Source organism: Haliotis rubra, unplaced genomic scaffold (assembly GCF_003918875.1).
Source record: "Haliotis rubra isolate DU_JTF1 unplaced genomic scaffold, ASM391887v1 Scf292, whole genome shotgun sequence".
NCBI lineage: Eukaryota > Metazoa > Mollusca > Gastropoda > Lepetellida > Haliotidae > Haliotis > Haliotis rubra.
The window spans coordinates 404862-428236 of record NW_025766960.1 but is presented as its reverse complement, the minus strand read 5'-3'; the positions used below and the strand labels follow the sequence as shown (position 1 = coordinate 428236).

Sequence of the window (23375 nt, the reverse complement as noted above, 5' to 3'; positions counted from 1 at the left end):
ATCAAGTTTATTCGCGGAAGTAACCCTAACACATCCATCAAATGTGAGTTAAATTAAAAAAGGGGCTTTTCACACAGGTGCGTGAAATTCTTTTTAAAGGGAGGCAACTCTGTTGGTCAAAGCTTCCCTGACAACACGGGAGATTGGAATTTATCGTCTGACACATTTAAAAACAAGTAAAATTCACAATAATTGCAACAAAATGACGGAGAAACCATTGCACAGTAATGTTAAGAACCCAGTGATGTTGTTTGTTGGTGATCCAAAGGCTGAATTTCATTCGGGTTGCAAGGTGTTCGACGTGACGTTCCCAAATGTTATTCATCCAGAGGTAAGTATACCATTATTGATAATATTATAATATATTTGTACAGGAAATGCAAACTTCGAAATGCGGGTATCTTGAAACAATTAAAGCATGACAATATCAGTACTGTTCAGCTTGTTGATTAATAAAGTTAGTGCACAGGCCCCCACTGCGGGTCAGAATCGATAATTAGGCCCCGGTTTAGTATCAACACCCCCTACTATTGGGGGTGTCAGAAACAATAAACTGGACCCGCGAGCTATTGGTGAAACAAAAACAACAGCGTAACGGCATCAAAATGGTGCACTTGAAAGTGGATCATCGAACGATATTTTCGGACGTCATACGTTCTCGACAGTGCTAACACGGGTTGTAACAAGGAATTTCCATCACCATGATCACACAGAAATTGTAAATTCTTGAATGATGGCTTTTATTTTGTATAAAGTTATCTTTTATATGTTAGTGTCATGTTTTACATTTTTCATGCGATAATCGAGACAAGAACAGATTTCTTAAGAGTTTGAAAACCTGTGACACGAGGATGTATTAGATTCTTAAAAACATAGTTATTGTTAATGCGACACTCGCATATGTGTCATATAATTGTACTAATTATCCTACATTGTCCAATGCATTAACGCTTCAGAGAGTTTTGTTTTTACGTCCTGGTGTAAGCTTGCCATAAAAACATAATCTGTCCCTGTGGTTTACTACATTCATCTAATTATTATAAATATCATGTTATGTCCACAGGGGATTGTGATGCAAAACAACTGGCATCAAGGTGTATACTGTCACTAACTATATAAAATTGGGGTCCTGTTATATATTGTTAAGACTACCTCAGTAACAGTATATACCTTGATGCCATTTTCTTACGTTACAAGACTCTGTGGTTATGTCTTAGTTCTGTCAGTGGGATCATTCTGTCTAGCCAGTACTACTTTCACATCACTCGACATTTTGTATTTTTCAATTGTTTGTTGTGATTTGCACACATAACTTGTTGTCCAGTGCTTTTAAAATCTTAATATTGTGGCTGTTGTGTGTATAGCAACACATGATATTAACAAGTCTGTGTGCACTTGTAGCCTGATATCGACATGATCAAGGCCATGCCAATTGCCTTCTCTATGTTGCTAAATGTCCATGTTGGTGTGTCTTTCATGCATCACAGGATGAGGAAGTGGTATGTATTACAGTTTTCCTGCAATGAGTGAATTTTACAATGCACGTAATTTTTTACAGTTATGTCAATATGCAATGATATACTCTTCCCCTCCATATTACAGATGCTACAGTGAAGTTGTGTAATCACATTTTAATTAGCAGCAATGATCAGGTTTGATTCTAGTACCTTTACAGCCGTTTTGTCTTTTACCTAAATATTATGATGTCAAGGACTATTCTTTGGGAGCCAATTTGTTCAAACCCCTTGTTTCGAAATAGGGTTTGTTTTAGTGTGTTTCATTATTTCTGAGGTATTTTAACACTGCATTTGCTGCAATAATGTGAACTTAACGAAAAAGCCACATCCGCTTAATTAACCTGGTTGTCATTAAAATGCAAGTGTCCTCAAAGTCACCATTACATGTACAGGGACATTTTGAATTCTCATTTGGGAATTCTTAGTGATGCTGCTGCAGCTCTGGGGCTGAATGGCAAGCTATTTGAAGGTGTAGATAAACCTTAGAGCTGTTTAATGTAGAATTTACTGAAAACCCATAATTATTCTAGATGACTATTTCATCTTGATAGAAAATTGGCAACAACCCATGGAGAAGTATGCAAGATCAGATTTGCATGTTGATTTTTTAACCTATTTTTGTCACTCTCTTGGGATATGGAGTTAGAATAGGTCCCCAACAACCTATGCAGGTAGTGACCAAGTGAATATCGTTGTTAGGTTCAGTGACTTTGTTAACTGAATCCGTGCAGATCCGGGTTAGTATTGGTCTTCAGCAACCCATGCTTGTTGAAAGAGGCGACAAACGGGATCGGGTGGTCAGGCTCGCTGACTTGGTTGACACTTGTCATCGTATCCGAATTGGGTAAATTGATGCTCATGCTGTTGATCACTGGATTGTCTGGTCCAGACTTGATTCTTTACAGACTGCTGCCATACAGACCTAGTTACCTGCATGTCAACCACCATGGGATTGTCCAGTCCCGACTAGAATATCTACAGATTCCACTGTCATGGCATATTGCTCTGTGTCATGTTAAAAAATACAATAAAAGAACAAAACCTATTTGTTGCATATCATATTTTTTCATCTACACACCAGACCATAACAGTTTTCACTACCACAAAGTGGGTTTAGTTTAAACTTTTTTATTCAACACACAACTGATGTCAATAAGTTTTGTGCATTCTCCACCAAGCTCCAACCATATTTGTTCATGAATACATCTAGCTTAATACTTCACACATGCACTTAACAAAAGTGTTTGGTTTTGATACAAAATGTCTGCTGAGATTTGATTGATACACAAAGCCAGATGATTACTTCACACATGCACTTAACCAAAATTTTTGTTTATATTTTTCTTTGGTATAAAACAAAATTTATAAATTCTGCCTTGGTGCTGTTAATCTTTTTGTAGTTCTAAAATGAATTTATCAAAGTAATTCTACAATTCTCATATTTCTCTGATCCTCACTGATTTTAACCAAAGAGTTATTATGTAGACACCTCAGTTTTTATTTATATATTTAAATGTATCATTTAGTAATAAGCAGTTGATATGCAGTTTTATTTTAATTTATCTGTTTATTTTATGAGCTTGCAAAAACTTGGAAAATGTATGGATTGTACTTGTTAATGAATGACCCGTGAAGATCCGGGTTAGAATATTGATCTTCAGTAACCCATGCTTGTCGTAAGAGGCAACTAACAGGATCGGGTGGTCAGGCTTGCTGACTTGGTTGACTCATGTCATCAGTTCCCAATTGCGTAGATTGACACTCATGCTGTTGATCACTGGATTGTCTGGTCCAGACTCGATTATTTACAGACCACCGCCATATAGCTGGAATATTGCTGAGTGTGGCGTAAAACTAAACTCACTCACTCACTCACTTGTTGATGAACCCCAAAGAGAACTGTGTTCGAAGGTTTCTGTGTGAGACCTTAGAAGGTATTGTTGAAATACTGTCAACCAAATATTGATTCACATAGGATTACATGATGACCAGTGAAGATCCGGGTTAGATTTGGGCTTCAGCAACCAGTGCTTGTCGTAAGAGGCGAGTGTGTTAGTCAGGCTCGCTGACTTGGTTGATGCATCGCATTGTATCCAAATTGCGTAGATCGATGCCTCAGTCACAACATGCTCGATTCCCCACATTGGTACAATGTGTGAAGCCAATTTCTGGTGTCCCCTGCTGTGATATTGCTGGAATATTGCTATAAGTGGAGTAAAACCACTCACTCACTAGCAGTCACTCTGGAAGCCCTAAATGTATAGCCAAGAGTACCCAGGACTTGCAAATATTTTGACCAGGGTGAAACCAAGAATTCACATTTCAATGTCTGCATATCTGTGTGAAAGTAGATTATAAATATATGATGAACTCTATTCTTCAGACATGTTTCTATGAATGCAGTTTCCTTGTCTAGTGAAGTGCTTGTAGTGAATATTTGTGTTTTGTTTTAAGGATGAAGGGGTGAAGGTATGTAGATATAACTAGTTGTTCTTTAGATGGATGTGTATGTTAGTCTATACATAGGTTACATAGATCTTCATAGGTTCTCTATCCTTCCTCTGTTAGCTCACCTGGCCCAAAGGGCCATATGTGCTTATATTGATGTGTGTTGTCCGTCAGTACACAATGCTTAATATTTTCATCTTCTGTTATTGGAGTTAACCTGAACATTTTGCATGGAGTTTTGACAATAAGGGATGCTAAATATTTGTCAAGGTATCAACAAATTAAAATCCGTAAGGTGTAGACAGATAAGATTTCTTTGAGATTAATGAAGTATCCTGTAACACGACTGACACTGATAAATGCTTAATCAAAATTTCCGTAGGTTCTGAACTACAGTGTATGATTCGTATTGCATCAATATAGCATCTGGTTGATGAGTCAAGGTACTGATCATTTCATATTCTAGGATATTGATGCCCATGATTTTATCCCAAGGTTTATTGTCCTGGAAAATTCTTGAACCAATTATACTTCAGACCGTTAAAATATGAAAGGAACTTGTCTCCTGCCAAAACATTGTTTAAAGATCAGTTTTGTGAGTTTTTATTTCACAGTTCAGAACTTCAAATTGCCTAAATTATAACTGGCAGGGGTGGAAATAACTTTAAAATTGATAGTGTACTCCGGTACAGTGGCACATGTAAAGTCACTTGCCCTGATAATGTTTCCACTATACCGACCGTTTTCTTCTTGATTTTTTAAATAAATAACATAATTAACATTGGAAAGTCAACTGGACACCGGTACAGTGTGATATACAAATTTGCTTGCCTGACAGAAAAAAACACTGGACTCGAACATCGGGCAATGGGTTATTTCCACCCCTGACTGGTTTTAAAGTTGTTCTTGAAAACAGTATCCAGTCTAGATAGAAAATCCAGGCCCTCTGCCTTTCCAGAATACAAAATATCAAATGATCTGTGCGTAGGTGCAGTTACAAAATACATTGTATCATCCTTAACTTCAAGTTCAGTGTATGTTGATTTGTGAAAGGTGAGCTACAGAGCCCCTGGCTTAAGTTTCCTAGAAGTGATTCTAACTGTATTTGGTTTCTCTGTGTTGGTTTGAATGGGACCTGGTTTTTGTGATGGTAGTTAGTCTTCTACTGTGTGTTATGGATTTAATTCATTTGCTAGAATTATTCATTTTTTGAACTTTTACCAAAGCCGTGTTATCTTTTTAGTGAGATAGATATGATACAAAATAATTCTCAGTATGTGGTATGTGTTTTGCCTATTTGAAATTCCAGCTATTGAAGTATTGGGTTATGTTTGTCAAACCAGTGAGACCTACTGTAACAGCACTGTTGACAGGTGTTGGTATAATTTTTCTAACAATTGGGCCTTACACATGGGATGTGGATCCATTAACCTTAAATGTCTTAAGAATTTTTTATCCTGATGACGGTAAACATTGCTTTGATGATAAGAATAATCCACATATCTTTTTATGTCATGGATGAATGACATGAAGTTGAAGATAAGGCCAGACCAATTTTATTTCTTGTTTTACAGATTTTTGTCCTCAGAAAACCTAAAGGCAGGAGGGAACAAAATAAAAATAAAATCACCAGTCAAAGTAATATTCCTTCTAAATACTCAAAGTATTTTACTTTTGGCAATTTATGAAGTGTATATGGGGAAAAAACAATTTAAAAACAATTTTCTTGTAAGTTTACATTTTTGGCCCATAAAAACATTAGGATTTTATTTTTTGAGCGGGGAAAATTAATTTTAATTTTTTTTCTTATTCTTGAAAAAATATGACAGGCGGATCCATAAAACAAGAAATAAAATTGGTCTGGCCTAATAAGATCATGCAATGTGGCCAATGCAATGTAAAATTTGAACTTAGCCATTAGACCTGTCAGGAAGGTAACAGGCTGTGATTGAAAAAAAAATATTCTAATTGTTTTCAATCATACCTTAGCCAATGTTACTTCTTTGTGTAGGGATAGGATGCACTAAGACAGATTTTAATGATATTTTGAGTTGTTCCATATGCAATGAACAAAATCATGAAGACATTTTCTCATAGCTGTTGGTCAGGTAGGTAGTAACTCTTCATTACAAACTAGCTACTTTATTTAACACTGTTAACTAGATGTGGAATTTGTTTTTCATTTTGAGTTTCAGGTAAAGCATCATCATCTTATCAGTGTCGTATCTGCCTGATGTACCTCGTGACTAACACTGCCATGTTTATATTGTTGTGTGACACACACAAGTAGAATGTATCGTATTCTTAGAGCTTTGTTGTTGATGTGTATTCACCTGACACATTGTCCATTTCAGCTTCATGAGGAGAATAACTTATAGATATGAACCCATGAAGATCTGGGTTAGAATCGGTCTTTCTGCAACCCATGCTTGCCATGCTTGTTCCATTTGACTTTTTGATCGGTTGGTTGGTGTTTGGGTTGGGTTGTTGTTTAACGCCGCACTCAGCAATATTCCAGCTATATGGTGGCGGTCTGTAAATATTCAAGTCTGGACCAGGCAATCCAGTGATCATGAGCATCGATGTATGCAATTGGGATACGATGACATGTGTCAACCAAGTCAGCAAGCCTGACCACCCGATCACATTAATCGCCTCTTACGACAAGCATTATGGGTTTCTGAAGACCAATTTTACCCCGGATCTTCACGGGTCAGACTTTTTGAATAATTTTTTAAGATGATGTCAGATAATGCAGAGTGGTATTGCATCAGACTACACCTGATATTAATGAGATTCAATATCCAATAATTTCAAAGTTCATTTTAGGGGGCTGTAAACAAAAATTTTATTCACAGTAAATGTGCGGCTATACACATTGTGCTGATATCAAATGCTGGTTCTTATAGTTACCAATTTTTTTCAGGATCAAAAATATTTTGGTGGATATTATTTGAAACTCTTTGTACTCAGTCTACAGGACAAGATATATCCCCTCAAATATTCATGATTCCTAACCTTTTTCCTTCTGTATACATCAAGGTGCAACCTTTACAAACTCCCAAATACTGCAGAAATACACCTTGTTACTGTATAAAATCTTTGAACGACATTTAGAACTGATCCACATAAAGGCAAGCATTGTATGGATGTCAACTTCTTTATGTTGAGGAACACGTTTCGGAGGAACCGTTTGGAGTATATTCTTACTCCTTCATCAGGTGATATGATGATGTCAACTTCTTCATGTTGAGGAACACGGTTTGATGTCGTTGAGTATATATCTTACTCCTTCATCAGGTGATATGATGATGTCAACTTCTTCATGTTGAGGAACTTACGTTCATCAGGTGATATGATGATATTCTTACTCCTTCATCAGGTGATATGATGATGTCAACTTCTTCATGTTGAGGAACACGTTTCGGAGTATATTCTTACTCCTTCATCAGGTGATATGATGATGTCAACTTCTTCATGTTGAGGAACACGTTTCGGAGTATATTCTTACTCCTTCATCAGGTGATATGATGATGTCAACTTCTTCATGTTCTTCATGTTGAGGATATGTCTTCTTCACGTTTCAGGTGATATGATGATGTACTTCCTTTGAGGAACATCAAGTGATATATGATGATGTCAACTTCTTCATGTTGAGGAACACGTTGGAGTATATTCTTACTCCTTCATCAGGTGATATGATGATGTCACTTCATGTTGAGGAACCGCTTCATATATTCTTACTCCTTCATCAGTGATATGATGATGTCAACTTCTTCATGTTGAGGAACACGTTTCGGAGTATATTCTTACTCCTTCATCAGGTGATATGATGATGTCAACTTCTTCATGTTGAGGAACACGTTTCGGAGTATATTCTTACTCCTTCATCAGGTGATATGATGATGTCAGCTTCTTCATGTTGAGGAACACGTTTCGAGTATATTCTTACTCCTTCATCAGGTGATATGATGATGTCAACTTCTTCATGTTGAGGAACACGTTTCGGAGTATATTCTTACTCCTTCATCAGGTGATATGATGATGTCAACTTCTTCATGTTGAGGAACTCGTTTCGGAGTATATTCTTACTCCTTCATCAGGTGATATGATGATGTCAACTTCTTCATGTTGAGGAACACGTTTCGGAGTATATTCTTACTCCTTCATCAGGTGATATGATGATGTCAACTTCTTCATGTTGAGGAACACGTTTCGGAGTATATTCTTACTCCTTCATCAGGTGATATGATGATGTCAACTTCTTCATGTTGAGGAACACGTTTTGGAGTATATTCTTACTCCTTCATCAGGTGATATGATGATGTCAACTTCTTCATGTTGAGGAACTCGTTCTTCATGTTGAGGAACACGCTTGAATTCGAGTATATTCTTACTCCTTCATCAGGTGATATGATGATGTCAACTTCTTCATGTTGAGGAACACGTTTTGGAGTATATTCTTACTCCTTCATCAGGTGATATGATGATGTCAGCTTCTTCATGTTGAGGAACTTCTTCATGTTTGGAACACGTATATATTCTTACTCCTTCATCAGGTGATATGATGATGTCAACTTCTTCATGTTGAGGAACACGTTTCGGGAGTATATTCTTACTCCTTCATCAGGTGATATGATGATGTCAACTTCTTCATGTTGAGGAACACGTTTCGGAGTATATCCTTACTCCGTCATCAGGTGATAAGATGATGTCAGTTTCTTTATTTTGAGAAAATAAAGAAGTTAACATCCATAAAAATCTCTCCTTTAAATACTGTACGCTGGCTATCATGGTTGTAGTATTGTTGACAATGCAGGTATGGAACACAATTCACTCACTCACTCTATCACTGTCAGTATGTGCATGTTAGGTATGTGCTTGTTCATGTCTGATTTCATACTGGTGTGTATTTGAGTACTCTGTATGATCTTCAGGTGGGGGAGATACGCTTCAAGAATCACTATGTCGGCATCCTCACACTCAGAGCCAAGTTCCGCTCAGCCGAGAACAATGGAGAACCAGGTGAGTTGATATATTTCGTTTTTAAAAAACATTTTATTCCCTGCAATATGTCGTGCGCCCCGGGGTTGAAATTGGCCACAGTATTTAGTACAAATACTTTGCTTTCAAATTACATGTATGCCTGTAGAATTTCATTGTGCCAAATTGATACAGTCATTGCAGAAATATTCAGTGTTTCTTGCTCGTCTGACAGAATCTATCATCTATCTGCATGTGCTTCACTTGATCCAGGTGAACTGAAATGGCGGACATGTCTGCGTCGCATGAAGTTGATGCCCAGACCACACACAGAGTCCGGATCCCAGGACTACTTCAGCCTGACCCGTAAACATGTAAGTCAGTGTTTTGAGATGATGATGATGATGATGATGATGATGATGATGATGATGATGATGAGAATGATGATGATGATGATGATGATGATGATGATGATGATGATGATGATGATGATGATGATGATGATGATGATGATGATGATGATGATGATGATGATGATGATGATGATGATGATGATGATGATGATGATGATGATGATGGTGGTGGTGGTGGCGTGTTTGGCCAAGAACAAGTCCCATGTTAAAATATAGTCATGACTTTGAGGACTTATACAACTTAAAAAACAAAGTCCCATTCATAATATGTGCTAACTAATGTCCATCTGATATGTGCTAACTCATGTCCACAGATACTGGAGTCGTTTATAATTTTGTTTACAAGTCAAAGGGAGTCATGAGAGCGTTTTTCTATGTGATAATGTGCATTCAAAATTACATTGTCAAATAGAAAGTGTACATCATAATACTCTTTTCTGAAAACAATTAATGGACATCATCAGTTATAACTTAAACATGACTTTCGGTTGCAGTGATTTCTCCTGACGATGTACACCCTGTTAGTCTGTCTCACAGTCCCCAACTGAATTATTTTCCTTTCCGCCCATCCCTTTATGCAATGCTAAAGCCCAAAATGATTTCCTCAGGTTCTGAATCTCCTGTCCCATTGGGTCTTCTTTTCATTTAAAAAGGACTTATTTGTGTCAAAATTATAAGAAATTAAGTGTTAGTCTATACACCCTGCATTCTGTAACGAATTCTTTTCTCCCCAGCTTCTGTTTGACTTGGTGAACCTGACCGCACTACGCTTCATCCTGCAGCAGCCGTCGCCGGTGTGGCGAGACTTCAAACTAGAGGAGCTGAAGGTGTTCCGGACGTCAGCGGTGGGTGCACAGTTGTGTGTTGAAACTACTTTACTGTGTTTAGGCTATATAGGGATCACCTCCGTGGTGTAGTGGTAAGAGCCTCTGCCTGGGAGAGCGGAAGGTCGCCGTTTCGATCCCCAACCACGTCATACCAAAAGACATTTAAATATAGTACCTATTGGTCCCTGGACTGGTCGTGTGTGTGTGTGTTTTTCACCCTTGCACCCCCTTCTGGATCCACCTATGATATTACATGTGTCGATGACATCAGTACCTGTGAAAATTCGGGTTAGAATTGGTCTCAGGAACCCATGCTTGTTGTAAGAGGTGACACGGGTTGGGGTATGAGACTCGCTGACTTGGTTGACAATTGACGTTGTATCCAAACTGCATAAACTGATGCTCATGGTATTAATCACTGGATTGTCTTGTCCAGACTCAGTTATTTACATACTGCCACCATATAGCTAGAACAGTGCTGAGTGTAGCTTTAAAAAGCAAACAAAAACAATCTATGACACCAGTTGTCAGAGCTGCAACCTTTTGGCAAGCCAGGATAGAATGTTCATGGCTTTAAATCCTACAGTGTGAAAACAATGATTCCCCCTCTCACTTACTGATTGTACCTTGTGTCGTTTAGGTGCCAAGAAGCGTTCCCCTACCCGCCTGGCTTACAGAGGAACCAACAGAGCCGAGTGACAGAAAGATTCCGGTAAGATCACGGCCAATGTTTGCTTGAAGGTCACACGGCCGAGCTCACTGCAGGGTTAGGTACACTGTGATACCATCCTTTAACCATGCTGCCTCATGTACATGTTACATTTTTGGCTAATTGGCTAATTAGAAAGTTCACCAGTTATTGCCTTCTTCCCAGATCTTTGTATCAAGAGAAATGATTTTAATTAAAATTGATAAGAGAAGGATAAGTATGTTGAAACTTTTGGCAAGTTGATTTTGACTATTTAATTGTGGAAGGGGAAGTAAACATTCATGATTTTCCACATTTTCGGGAACTTGTATGATATATTTAACAATGCATTAGTATCTGATTCTACCATATTGTTTGAATGGGCAGATAACGCAGAAGTTGTGAAATCATTAATTCAGACATATATGCATCGGTACCATCAAGTATTCATAATATCATATCTCATTGGACAGTGTGTTGATGTTGCCTTGGGACTGGTTGTTTTGTTTGGCTGCAGGTTTTTCTGTATTTCAAGAAAGTTAATGTTCCACAGTTAGTTTTTCATGTATGTGAGAGTCATCTTTAACTGATTAAAGGGAGATAATGCTTGATATTTGATGCTATAAAGGGACATAATGAATTTGTGATGTTATAAAGGGGAGATAATTCTTGTGACCATGAGTCTTGTCATGATATGTATTGTGTTTAGAGGTTAACTGCACTTAATATCAGTATTTTGGTCTGGTTGCCATGGTGAATAGCCTGACCTCACTGCCTCATGCATGTCAAATCTTAACAACCCTTGACAGATGTTTTTTCGATTGCTTTGGGTCATAATTTTGACCGTTTTATTATCTTTCCTAGAATAGTGCATTTTTATCCTGCACAGGCTAGATGTGATAGAGCTAGAATATGAAGCACCTGATAGAAATATAATGATATTTCTTTAATATATTGAATACTGTCACCAGAAAGTTAAATGTTTTGCAGAAAATGTGGCATTATATTTAATTTATTTTACAAAATGAAATGAAAACTGTAGTTTCACAGATACCCATTTTGATCACCTACCACAAGGTTGGTCCCCCTATTATTTCGCATCCCCCTGCTTGACCCACTGCTCTACTGGAAAAAAAACCTTCTTCCCACTTCACCTCAGCGAGACACCTTATTTAAAACTAGGCCCTATTAACTGCAGGAAAACTACCCAACTGCAAAATAATTCTACGCCCAAAGTTTCTCCTTGCCTTTTCTCAAGTGAGATACCATATTGTCAAGTAAGACCCTTTTTGACTTGGGCTGTCACGATTCACTCGCGTATTCAGTGAATCTAACCGTATCCTTCTATGAATTCAATTCAATATTTGCGATCACTAGAATTGAATGTTCATTACCAGGTATTCGGCACAGATACTACAGATGTGTACCTCAGGCATGTTTCTGTATACAGAAATGTATCTTAAACAAATCTGATTGTGAGTGGACAGTTGTGCATCACAAAAAGTTGATACTGTGTATGCCTATATCTTATGTAACACAATCAAATATATCTAATACAACAGTATGACAGTTCAGATCAAGAAAATAACACAGTGCAGAATGGGTACGTCTCTGTGTTCACATTTTGGCTATAAGGGTTCTTTTCTGTATGCAGAAACGCACCTGGGGTACAAATCTGTAGTACCCATGCCGACAACAACCCGTTCAACCCCAATAGGAATCCTGCTACTTCATAGACACCAGTATTACCACCCCCCCCCCCAGATTTTAACAAAATAGGGCCGGTGGGGTAGTCTAGTGGTTAAAGCGTTAATTCGCCACCAACACCCGGGTTCGATTCCCCACATGGGCACAATGTGTTAAGCCCATTTCTGGTGTCCCCCGCCGTGATATTGCTGGAATATTGCTAAAAGCGGCGTAAAACTAAACTCAGTCAGTCAGTCAGTTTAACAAAATAGGGCCGATGTTGGACGGTTTGAAGGTACACATGTACCGAAACAGGAAGCTGAGAAACACGTGACAATGCTATATATTTCACATCAGTATTTTATGATGAAATGTCACAAGAGCACTGCATGCTGTTCCTTCCAGCCCGAACAACGACCTCTGACCCCTGCAGCGTCAGGGAAGAGGGTTGCCAGGGTAAGAGTTCATGGGTCCTCCCTCACCGACCTAGATAGTGGCTTTTAGATAGCGGCTTAGCCACCACATCACCAGCTTCACAGTAGACGTGCTGCACCACCCTGCTTGTTCCTGATCTCATCAGCGTGAGGTCTTGTACTCCGATGTGATACCTTTCTGTTTGAGATCCGACAAATCCTCTATGGAGTGTTGTTCAAGGTGAAACCTTGACTTTGACCCCCAAGGATGCAAACCAATCAAATGTCAGATTTCTCTCTTTTCTTTCAGCACCTCAATTTCAAGTTTTGTTTTTATACAAGAAAAGCTCTAAGAACTCAAAATTCTGTTGATGATATTCCTTTGTATGTGTGTCAATGGCTCGCCATTTGTGATCCTGTTTCATTGGCTTTTTGAATTCATTATACAGTGTGAGATATGCTTTCCTGATAGCTTACAACACTCATCCTGGAGAAGTTTAAAAGCCATGCTGCTAATTTGATAAGAAAGTTCAACTGATGCTTCGTCTTATGGAGGGTCGTCAGATCTTCTAACAGAAATATATCATATTGGAGCTCCTGTTGCAGGTCTGCTTGTCAATCCACTGTAAACATTACCTTACACTGAAAACCTTACAGTCTCCCCTTAAACTATATGGTTCAAAGGAAGTTAAAGAACATTGAGTTCTTACAGTGTTACAGTTAATCCGTGATGCCATGACTGGTTAAGTATCACTGAGTTGGTGGGTGGGTGGGCGAGTGAGTGAGTGAGTGAGTGAGTGAGTGATAGATATTCCAGTAATTTCACGACGGGGGACACCAGAAATGGGCTTCACACATTGTACCCATGCAGGGGAATCGAACCCGGGTTTTCAGCGTGATGAGCGAACGCTTTAACCACTAATTAGTATATATATATATATATAAGGCCTTTAATGGTGCATGGTGATCCCAACTATGGTGTCTTTAAGCTGCACACATATTTATGATTTGATTTTACATGTGGCTTTTATGGCACTGAAAACATCCGATGTACCCTTTTGTTTAGGAATGTTTATGAAAACCAATATGTAGTAAGTGTAAGGGCTGTTACGATTCACTTATGTATTCCTTGAATCAAACTGTATCCCTTCATGAATTCAATTTGTTATTCGCAATCACTAGAATCAATCAGACTTTAGCCCTTGACTTGTTATCAGTGTGTTGTTTACTTTATATAAGCTGAGCTGAGCCTATGTTGAGCGTACAGTAACACTTGTTACTCTTATCAACAGATTCCTTTCCCATATTGACAAATTTAGGTGAGCTACAGAGCATTTCAATTTCATAATAGTTACAGTATTTTGTATGTATGCATTCAGAATTCATATGCAATTGTTTGGAACAGCAGGGTGCGTCAGGTCAGAACAACAATATGTATTGATCAGTGTTCACGAATGGTGTTTCAAAGTAACAGGACAATGGGTCCTGTAAGTTTCCGATGTCTGTCTGACCCATTGAAAATTGACAGGACCCATAGAATAAAATTAAACACACATTACAGATTTAACATTTCTTATAATTGGCTTTGAAATTATTAACAAACATAAGATTTATAAACAGCAAGGAAGTGTCACATGTCACATAAAAGAACTTCAGTCAAAGTCATTGTGAAATATACAGTCAGACACTGGGGCCGGCGGGTTGAAGACTTCTGTCTGACCGTTGGCGAATCTGCCAGATTTGTCAGAGGTTCAGACGCTATTCGTGAACACTGTTGATGTGACAGATCAGAACAGCAATATGTATTGATGTGACAGATCAGAACAGCAATATGTATTGATGTGACAGATCAGAACAGCAATATGTATTGATGTGACAGATTAGAACAGCAATATGTATTGATGTGACAGATCAGAACAGCAATATGTATTGATGTGAATATGTGTTGATGTGACAGATCAGAACAGATGATGACAGATCAGAACAGCAATATGTATTGATGTGACAGATCAGAACAGCAATATGTATTGATGTGACAGATCAGAACAGCAATATGTATTGATGTGACAGATCAGAACAGCAATATGTATTGATGTGACAGATCAGAACAGCAATATGTATTGATGTGACAGATCAGAACAGCAATATGTATTGATGTGACAGATCAGGACAGCAATATGTATTGATGTGACAGATCAGAACAGCAATATGTATTGATGTGACAGATCAGGACAGCAATATGTATTGATGTGACAGATCAGAACAGCAATATGTATTGATGTGACAGATCAGAACAGCAATATGTATTGATCTTGTGTCATTCATTAGATAAGAAATCACATTTTTTAATACCATTGTACATATTGTAGCCTTTCTCACTGTCCCAGGTAGTTTAGTGTAGACAGTTCAGGGGTTCAAAAATCCCATCGCCCGACGCCCGGGACAGGTCAGTTTTCATTTCGGGCAATCAAATAATGGTATCTTACTTGTCCGTGGGCTACTAGATAATTTCCACTTATGGTTTCAAACTGCAAATAAACTTTGATTTAATTTCATATCTGCTCAAAATGTAGCTATTAAATTTCGCAATGATAATGAAATAGGTCGGTTATCTTTCTTTGCTATTTATCACTTTTCAATAAATAGTCCAGTAAACATTAACATCAAATACCATGTTGATTTCTTCTTCCATGATTACATCATCATAATTATGTCATAAAATCAGGGCAAGTGGATAATTAGTCAGGACAAGTTACTTTCTTAAAGTGGCATTTAAATTTTTTTTTGAACCCCTGCAGTTTTAGGTATCTCTACTACGGCAGTGACAGGTAACACAGGTACTTGGGTGGGACTTGTATTAGCAGGACTACCTGGACGGACCATGGCTAGTCACGTGGTACATTGTTCAATAACAGTAACACTAAAACTCCATTGTTACAGTACAAGTTACTAATGTTCCCACTTCTTCCTTACCATGTTAGCATTACCTCTGACGTTACATTGTAGTAAAGATAGAACAGCCATAGGCAACTATGTATGCATTCTCAGATAATTTTATGTGGGTATCAAATAGTTTGCAAGCACTTTAGTCGATAAATTCCAAATTGGACATTTTGTACCCAACACTTGAGACAAAACAGTGGATACCTATGTATGGGGTCAGGTACCAAGATAGCAAATTTGGCCTCGTGCCAACCCAAACCTCTACATAGTCACCTGTCAACACAGAACACCCCTTGACCTGGGTTAGAGGTTGTTTTTGACAACCTTTGCTTGTTGTTAGAGGCAGGATCAAGTGGTCTGACTTGGTTGATGCATGTCATCGTACCTCAGCTGTGTAACTTGATGCTCATGATGTCAATCACTGGATTGATGTGTCTGCACTTTACAATTTCAGAGGCCCAGATAAGCTGCGTATCCGGGTAAAATACGCATAGAAAATTTCCAATTACGCTTTTTTGAAAAATAGTTGTTGCGTACCAATTACGCATTTAAAATGTTAGATACGCAAAAAGTTTAAAACAAATGCGTACAGAATATATTTATAAAAATCTCTTGTGTAATCAAAAAGACATTGATTGCTATCAAGTTGTACTGTTAGTATAGGACAAGTGTTGTACTGTCAGTATAGGATGAGTGATTTGTATGAAACATTTCCATTATATTTAAGTTGGTTTTGAGTAGGTATGACATGAGGCGGAACATACCTGCTTAGTAAACTTACTCAATGACGTAATACTTAGGTGAAACTGACTGAAATACGCACATATTTGAAAGCAGTGGGTAACGGAAAATGAAATACCCACTCAACATTCATAATACCCACTCCCCAAAAATACAGTGGGTACAGTACCCACATGAGCTAAATCCTACCTGGAGCTCTGAATTTAGAAGTAATACTTGGCTAATGGTTGTAGAAATAAGCCCTGTCTTTCTGTTCATTCCCAGACCATATAATGTTCAATATTTCTTAGTTTGTATGCATATTAGCTGTTGATGGAAATGTTTGTATTTCTAAATATATCCCAGGTGCATGTCTGGTGCCCAATTCATTATTGACATATTTGCTGGCTAGTTGTACTGGCGCCTACCAATTTTACAAACGTTTCAGTTGCTCAGTTACAACATAAAGCTTCTAATGAATGAAGGGGATATTCGTGACATGTTTATTTTGATTTAGATCTGTCTGTAAAATTCTCTTTAATGTCGTCTTTGGTCTGTCTCATATTCTCTCAAGCATATTATTTTCTCTTCCACCCAGCCCTCCCTGCAACACTAAAGCCCAAAATGAAGCACATTTCCACAGGTTCAGTTTCTGAAGCTCCCATCTCACTGGGGCTCCTTTTGCAGTTTACATGGAAATTGTTTGTTTTTATCAAAATTATATATATTCATAGTAGTGGTGTTCCCGATTAATTGAAATAATTGAAGATTGGTCGCAGTGACCAAACGACAAAACAATCGATCACATTTTCTCATAATCGAACATAAACGATTTTTGAACTACTTTTGTAGTCATTGAAATACTTGACAATGGAACATATCTTCGAAGTTGTCAGGGCCTGGAAACATGTTTATTTCTTAGAAAACTCACTTCACTAACTGAAAAGTCATGACTGAATATTTCTCTAAGACTCAAGGAAGTTTATGTTCATGATATATTAGTCATCACTTTAAAGTAGCAAGTTGCATCATGCTATACATATCTGCAATAACAACCTGGATAGGAAAATCTGTAAAATGATGCTAACCAATTTTTTTCAATGATTGTTCGTTGGTAATGAAGCAATCATCACTTGTGAGATTTCAACCAATTCCCAACACTAATTCATAGACTAAACATTAGTCTATGTCGTCTTATCAAATCCCTCTTTTTATGGTATACTATGTTATATGTTACATGATTTGTATATAGCTAAAATTTTGAAGCTATTTTCTCAAAGCTGTATATCACATGACATGACATTGCCTCTCTCCCAAACACCCTTAAAAAAAAAGAAAAATAAATTCTGAAAATGAATAAAAATGATTTATCAGTTCCTTAGTGAGAGAGCAGTGACTGAGAAACTGGTATTAAAACTGCAACATTACAGTTAGATATTATGACCATTTCAGGGGAATTTACTGTTAACCATTATAATAGATTTATAGTGGCATTACCTTTAAGTTTCCATAAAGCATCAGGCTGCCGTTGTACATAGTGATCTTAGCGCTAAGGTGACTGTAACTCCCATACTTTAACACTGACTTAAGGTAGCCTTAGCGCTAAGGTTGTTTTGAACAACGGCACCCTGGAATACAAATGCTAGGGCTCTTTCAAGTAGGACCAGTTAATATTTTGTACTTAGAAGTGAAAATAATTTTCAGCTAATGATGTTCATGGCCAAGGAATCCCGAATACCACATGAAAGAGGTTAACAGCAATATAAATACATTTACTTTAACTCTAGTTCCACCATTGAGCACCGATATATGTCATTTGGTTTGTGATTCTACAGAATGAAACAGAATATCATGTGGTATTTGAGATCCAGTTGCTTTTACTTAGGAAATATAAGGAGGAGTTTTTCTAACACAGAAGAACAGATTAGAATAGTGTTATTAATGAACTTTCTTCTTATCAAGGTCTTTTCAGGTAGATCTACATTAGCATGCATGTGTACAGTTTTTATTTGTATGTATTTCAAAATGATCATGAAATATTACTGTTTTGTAGCTTTTTTGTATGTTTTAGATTTGAAGTTGTTGCTGTGTTGTGTTTTGTTGTGTCATGAACCCAATTGCGCAGATTGATGCTCATGCTGTTGATCACTGGATTGTCTGGTCCAGACTCGACTATTTACAGACCGCCGCCATATAGCTGGAATATTGCTGAGTGCGGCGTAAAACTAAACTCACTCACTGTTTTTTGTTGATGTACAAATGAGAGTTTTAAAGAAACTATCTGCTTGTTACAATAATTTATGTACTATTTACATTACTTTTAGTAATTCAGATTCTACTTTTGTTCCAGGGTGTGCCCAATCTTGAATCTCTCTCCGCAAACCTTCAAGAGTTGTGGGCCTTGGCAGAGGTTGTTTCAGCCAATCAGACAACTGTTGACTTGGGAAGATATGAGGTACTTAAACAACTAAACCCTAAAAATACTATCATGTTCACTGTACCTTTCATGCCAAGGTAGATATGCTGTATAGTATATAATCAGTGTTATTACACCAAGGATTTCCATCTATCCATCTGTCCATCCAGCACTAACTTGAAAACTATTGATTAGTTTACTGTCGTATTTTGGTATCACCATCTTGGTCTAAAGGAGCGATTCAGTGCATACTTTCATTTTATTTCATTGTGATATATTTTTTTTTAAGAATTACAGCAATTTTTAAAATTTTAACTTAGAAAAGTTTGTTCAGCAAATAACTCTTGGTTGCATTGTTTTCTATTTTGGGATGACCCACCATATCTATAGGAGAGGGGAGTACAAGTGTTATTTCGGTATTTAGAATTGTTTAAGAAGAATAGTCACAAATTACATCTCTTGAACTCAGGAAAGTGTCCCTCATCAAATTTGTTTAACCAAAACTTTACAATGAATTGTTTTCAGAATTGGGTAAGGCCAGACCAATTTTTACAGATTTTTGTCCTCAAAAAACCTAAAGGCAGTAGGGTAAAAAACAATTCACCAGTCAAAGCAAAAACCCACATGAGTTTTCAAAGGCATTGTTTTTCAAGTTCACACTCGCTTGAAGCACTGATTTCTAACACAAATATTGTTAGATAATTCAGTTTAAAGTCTCTGAAAACAGATACAGGTGTTTTAGTGTCCAACAAACTGCCTTGCGAAGTTGAAGTCTCGCTCCCATATATCTTAACATTAGGATGGGTTTTTTTGAGCGGGAAATATTTATATATTTTTTTGTTCTCATTCTTGAACAAACACAACCGGCGGATCCATAATACAGGAAATAAAGTGTCTGGCATAAAGGTTTCTTTGTTTATTGGAAAGGTTAAATACCAAGTGTGATACAGATATTGTATTAATGTCAGAGATAGATATTGTATTAATGTCAGAGATAGATATTGTATTAATGTCAGAGATAGATATTGTATTAATGTCAGAGATAATCATTATTGAATTGTTGTTAAGCTGTGTGAAGATCCTACCATAGGAGGCCTCATCAAGAAAACTTTCTAGTCACGATTAAAACTTCTAAATTTTTGGTACAAGTGATCAGAGCATTCAGACAAGTATTTTTTATTTCCGTATTTTGGAGGATTTTTGCAATATGAGACTTGGGTTATTTCCCTTTTTTTTCAGGTGGATGGCTGTTACGACATCAATCTGTTGTCGTACACGTGATCTGTATAAGCACTGTGAGATACATTAACTGATGGACCAACATATTTCAACACCTATGCAGTGATAGACAAATGGTTTCAACATTGTTGAAATATCAGATTGTACTGTGGGGCAGTCACCATGGATACAGGATATTCTTCTCCAGTCAGTGACGGGCAGTATGCCAAGTATGGTAGCCTAGTGGTTAAAACTTTCTCTCGTCACGCCGAAGACCCAGGTTCGATTCTCCACATGGGTACAATGTGTGAATCACATTTCTGGTGTTAGCCACCATAATACTGCTGGAATATTGCTTAAAGCAGCGTAAAACTAAACTCACTCACTCACTCCATTCATTGATCACGTGACAAAGGACAGCAGATGGATGGAATGTCTACCATCAAACTCATCGTTGAGTGGTCTAGATACCTATACTACCCATCAAAAGTTTAGACTCGCTTAAGTCAATAACTATAAGTTATGTATGTACATATGGTTACAACAAAGATGAATCATCTGCAAATTTTATGCAGATTAATTGCATGAGGATCATGCATCAAATTGCTGAAAAGCACGTACAAATATCGTGCTTTAGAACAGCTGCGTTTTGGTGTAAAGTTTTGATAAAAATACGCCATTTTTCACCGAGTTTCATCATTTATTGAACACATGACAATAACCTTTTCAACGTCACGAATTTGTTTTACAATACATCAGCTCATGTATAAACAGTACCTTTAGTATGGATTATTTTACAAAATCTAGTTCAGAATAGTTGACTGAAGTAAGTGGCTACATTTACACTAGTGAGTCTAAACTTTTAATGGGGAGTATATATGTGCTCATCTTTGAGTGGTATAGATACCTATATGTGCTCATCGTTGAGTGGTATAGATATGTACTCACGGTTCCATATATCAGTGTGACATCGAGATAAGTATATAAGTCTACATCATCCGATAACCAGCTGGTTTTTTTAACAGAGAATGGGAGACTTAGGTCTGTAGATAATAATATCTGAAGTTGCATCTCGTTTTCTGAGTCACATGGCTAGCAGCTTTTAGAATTGTGGGACATGTAGCAGATGGGAATCTGGACTGTTGGCTTCACAAATGGACGGGACATCATGGCTAAATGACACCAAGGAATGGACAGATAGATTTTTGACGTATCATTTGCCTGAAAAAGTCTTATTAGTCCTTGTTTGTCGTAAGAGGCGATGAACAGGATTGGGTGGTCTGGCTCACTGATTTGGTTGACACGTCATTGTATCCAAATTGGGTAGATTGATGCAGATGTGGTTGATCACTGGATTGTCTGGTCCAGGCTCGATTATTTACAGGCTGCGGCCATATAGCTGAGTGTGACTGTAAACAACAAACAAACTTGTGAGTCATTTATTACAGGAAGGAGGTCGGAGGATTTTACTGAAATAATGGACAGAAAATAATTCCCTTCCCCTAATGCTTGCCGTATTTTGGATGACATATGTCTTTTTACATTTTTAATGACCTTTCCTGAAAAGACAAAATAAAAAGGACTTTATATTTTATCCTAAACTGTTTATTTTTTCATGACTGGGGCGATTTTTTCATGACTACTGCTGTGGCGATGGGGTAGCCTAGTCGATGTAGCGTTCACTCATCACGCCGAAGACATGGGTTTGATTCCCCACATTGGTGAAATGTGTGAAGTCCATTTCTAGTGTGTCCCGCTGTGATATTGCTGGAATATTGCCCATAATGGCGTAAAACTATACTGACCTACCACCACCCGCGACCAGGAGATTGATGGAACCAGTATAACAGTGGCATTGAGGGTGGGGAATGACTAGCATCAGTGAATGAACACAATTTTTTATCAAACAAAAAGGATGTAAAGTATGACCAGCTTGTTACAATTGTGGGGTATATATGAATGACTGGATGTGTGATGTGAGATATATTACTTTGTTTTATATTTGTCTCACTGTCATGATCATTGTTATGTTTGTGTTTGAAACAACTTTGCAACAATAAACAGTTGTCAGTACAATAGTATGTTGGTTATTGTGTGTAGATCGGTGTGTTTTGGAAACACCAACTAACTATGGCCCCCCCAAATGATAAGAGGGTCATGGCAAGCTGCTTCGAAAAATCATTTACCCTCGATTGTCACAAAACTCAATATTTTTTTTCACTTGACACAGAGTAATTATTCTGAAAAATAATGTGTGTCTGAAAACCATTGAGGTAAGAAATAAAATAGTATTCCAAAAAATACTTTTTTCTTAACACAATATTGGGGGAAGGTAGAATTGGAAATGCTGGCTCCTTAATCCACGAAAAATGGGGATGTTAAGGATAAAGCACGACTCTTAGGGTTTAGTTGAGTACATAAAGGTGATAAAAGGGCATTTTTGTATCCAAAGTGTTCACATTCTCAAACAAACTTGTAGGTAACTGTTTTACCTGACATTAAACTAAATATTGTCAGCAACATTCATCAACAATTATATGTTTTTCAACACACTTTCTCTGAAACTTATGGAATGAATGTTATTTGTATTGAGTGTTCAAATACTTAACAAGAGACTCTTGAAGGCATTGTGATCTTTCAGCATCTCTGTAGCCTTGTGATTCACGATGTTGGAAGGCTGCATTTCTGATACCACTGAAATATTACCTGTTACATCTTTCTGCATACAGTATTGTAATGTTGTCATGTAGACTGTGTTCAGTAGCAAAATACAAATTTAGGAAACATCGAAACACTTCAAACTCTAACATATACCAGAGGTACAGATAAGCCGTGTATCTGTGTAAATTATACAAATTTGTATGTGAAAACTCAATTCCTATTAAGTCTATTGCGTACAAGTACGCTTGAATTTTTGTAAATACTCAATAAATTTGATCTTACATGGGTACACACAAAAATGTCAAATCTTTGCTTTTGTACCGGTGGATAGATAAAATAACTGAGGTATACTGAGAGGTTCTATTTCAGGACATGAAAGTCCTTATAGTTTCTCATATTACAGATCAAATATAAATAAACAAACACTAACATTCAAACTTTA

General features: G+C 37.3%; 1 protein-coding gene across 3 annotated transcripts; it reads left to right on the top strand.

Moving 5' to 3' along the window:
- The first annotated feature begins 41 nt into the window (after positions 1-41).
- LOC124282083 (nicolin-1-like) lies at positions 42-20982 on the top strand. 3 transcript variants are annotated; one of them, XM_046718054.1, is made up of 10 exons: positions 42-331; positions 1488-1499; positions 3972-3986; positions 8903-8990; positions 9222-9322; positions 10096-10206; positions 10829-10900; positions 12968-13018; positions 18989-19093; positions 20294-20982. In XM_046718054.1, exons 1-10 carry the CDS (start codon positions 203-205, stop codon positions 20333-20335), a joined length of 726 nt encoding a protein of 241 aa, XP_046574010.1. In that variant the 5' UTR covers positions 42-202; the 3' UTR covers positions 20336-20982. The 3 variants fall into 3 exon arrangements, with proteins under 3 accessions (XP_046574010.1, XP_046574012.1, XP_046574011.1); XM_046718056.1 differs by lacking the exon at positions 12968-13018 and having other exon boundaries at positions 20294-20977; XM_046718055.1 differs by lacking the exons at positions 1488-1499; positions 3972-3986 and having other exon boundaries at positions 20294-20980.
- The last annotated feature ends 2393 nt before the right edge of the window (positions 20983-23375 follow it).

Excerpts from the sequence above, each read along its gene's own strand:
- LOC124282083 (XM_046718054.1), top strand. The coding sequence starts at position 203 with ATGACGGAGAAACCATTGCACAGTAATGTTAAGAACCCAGTGATGTTG. Across the intron at positions 9,323-10,095 it reads TCAGCCTGACCCGTAAACAT|CTTCTGTTTGACTTGGTGAA; the intron begins GTAAGTCAGTGT and ends TTTTCTCCCCAG. Across the intron at positions 10,207-10,828 it reads AGGTGTTCCGGACGTCAGCG|GTGCCAAGAAGCGTTCCCCT; the intron begins GTGGGTGCACAG and ends TGTGTCGTTTAG.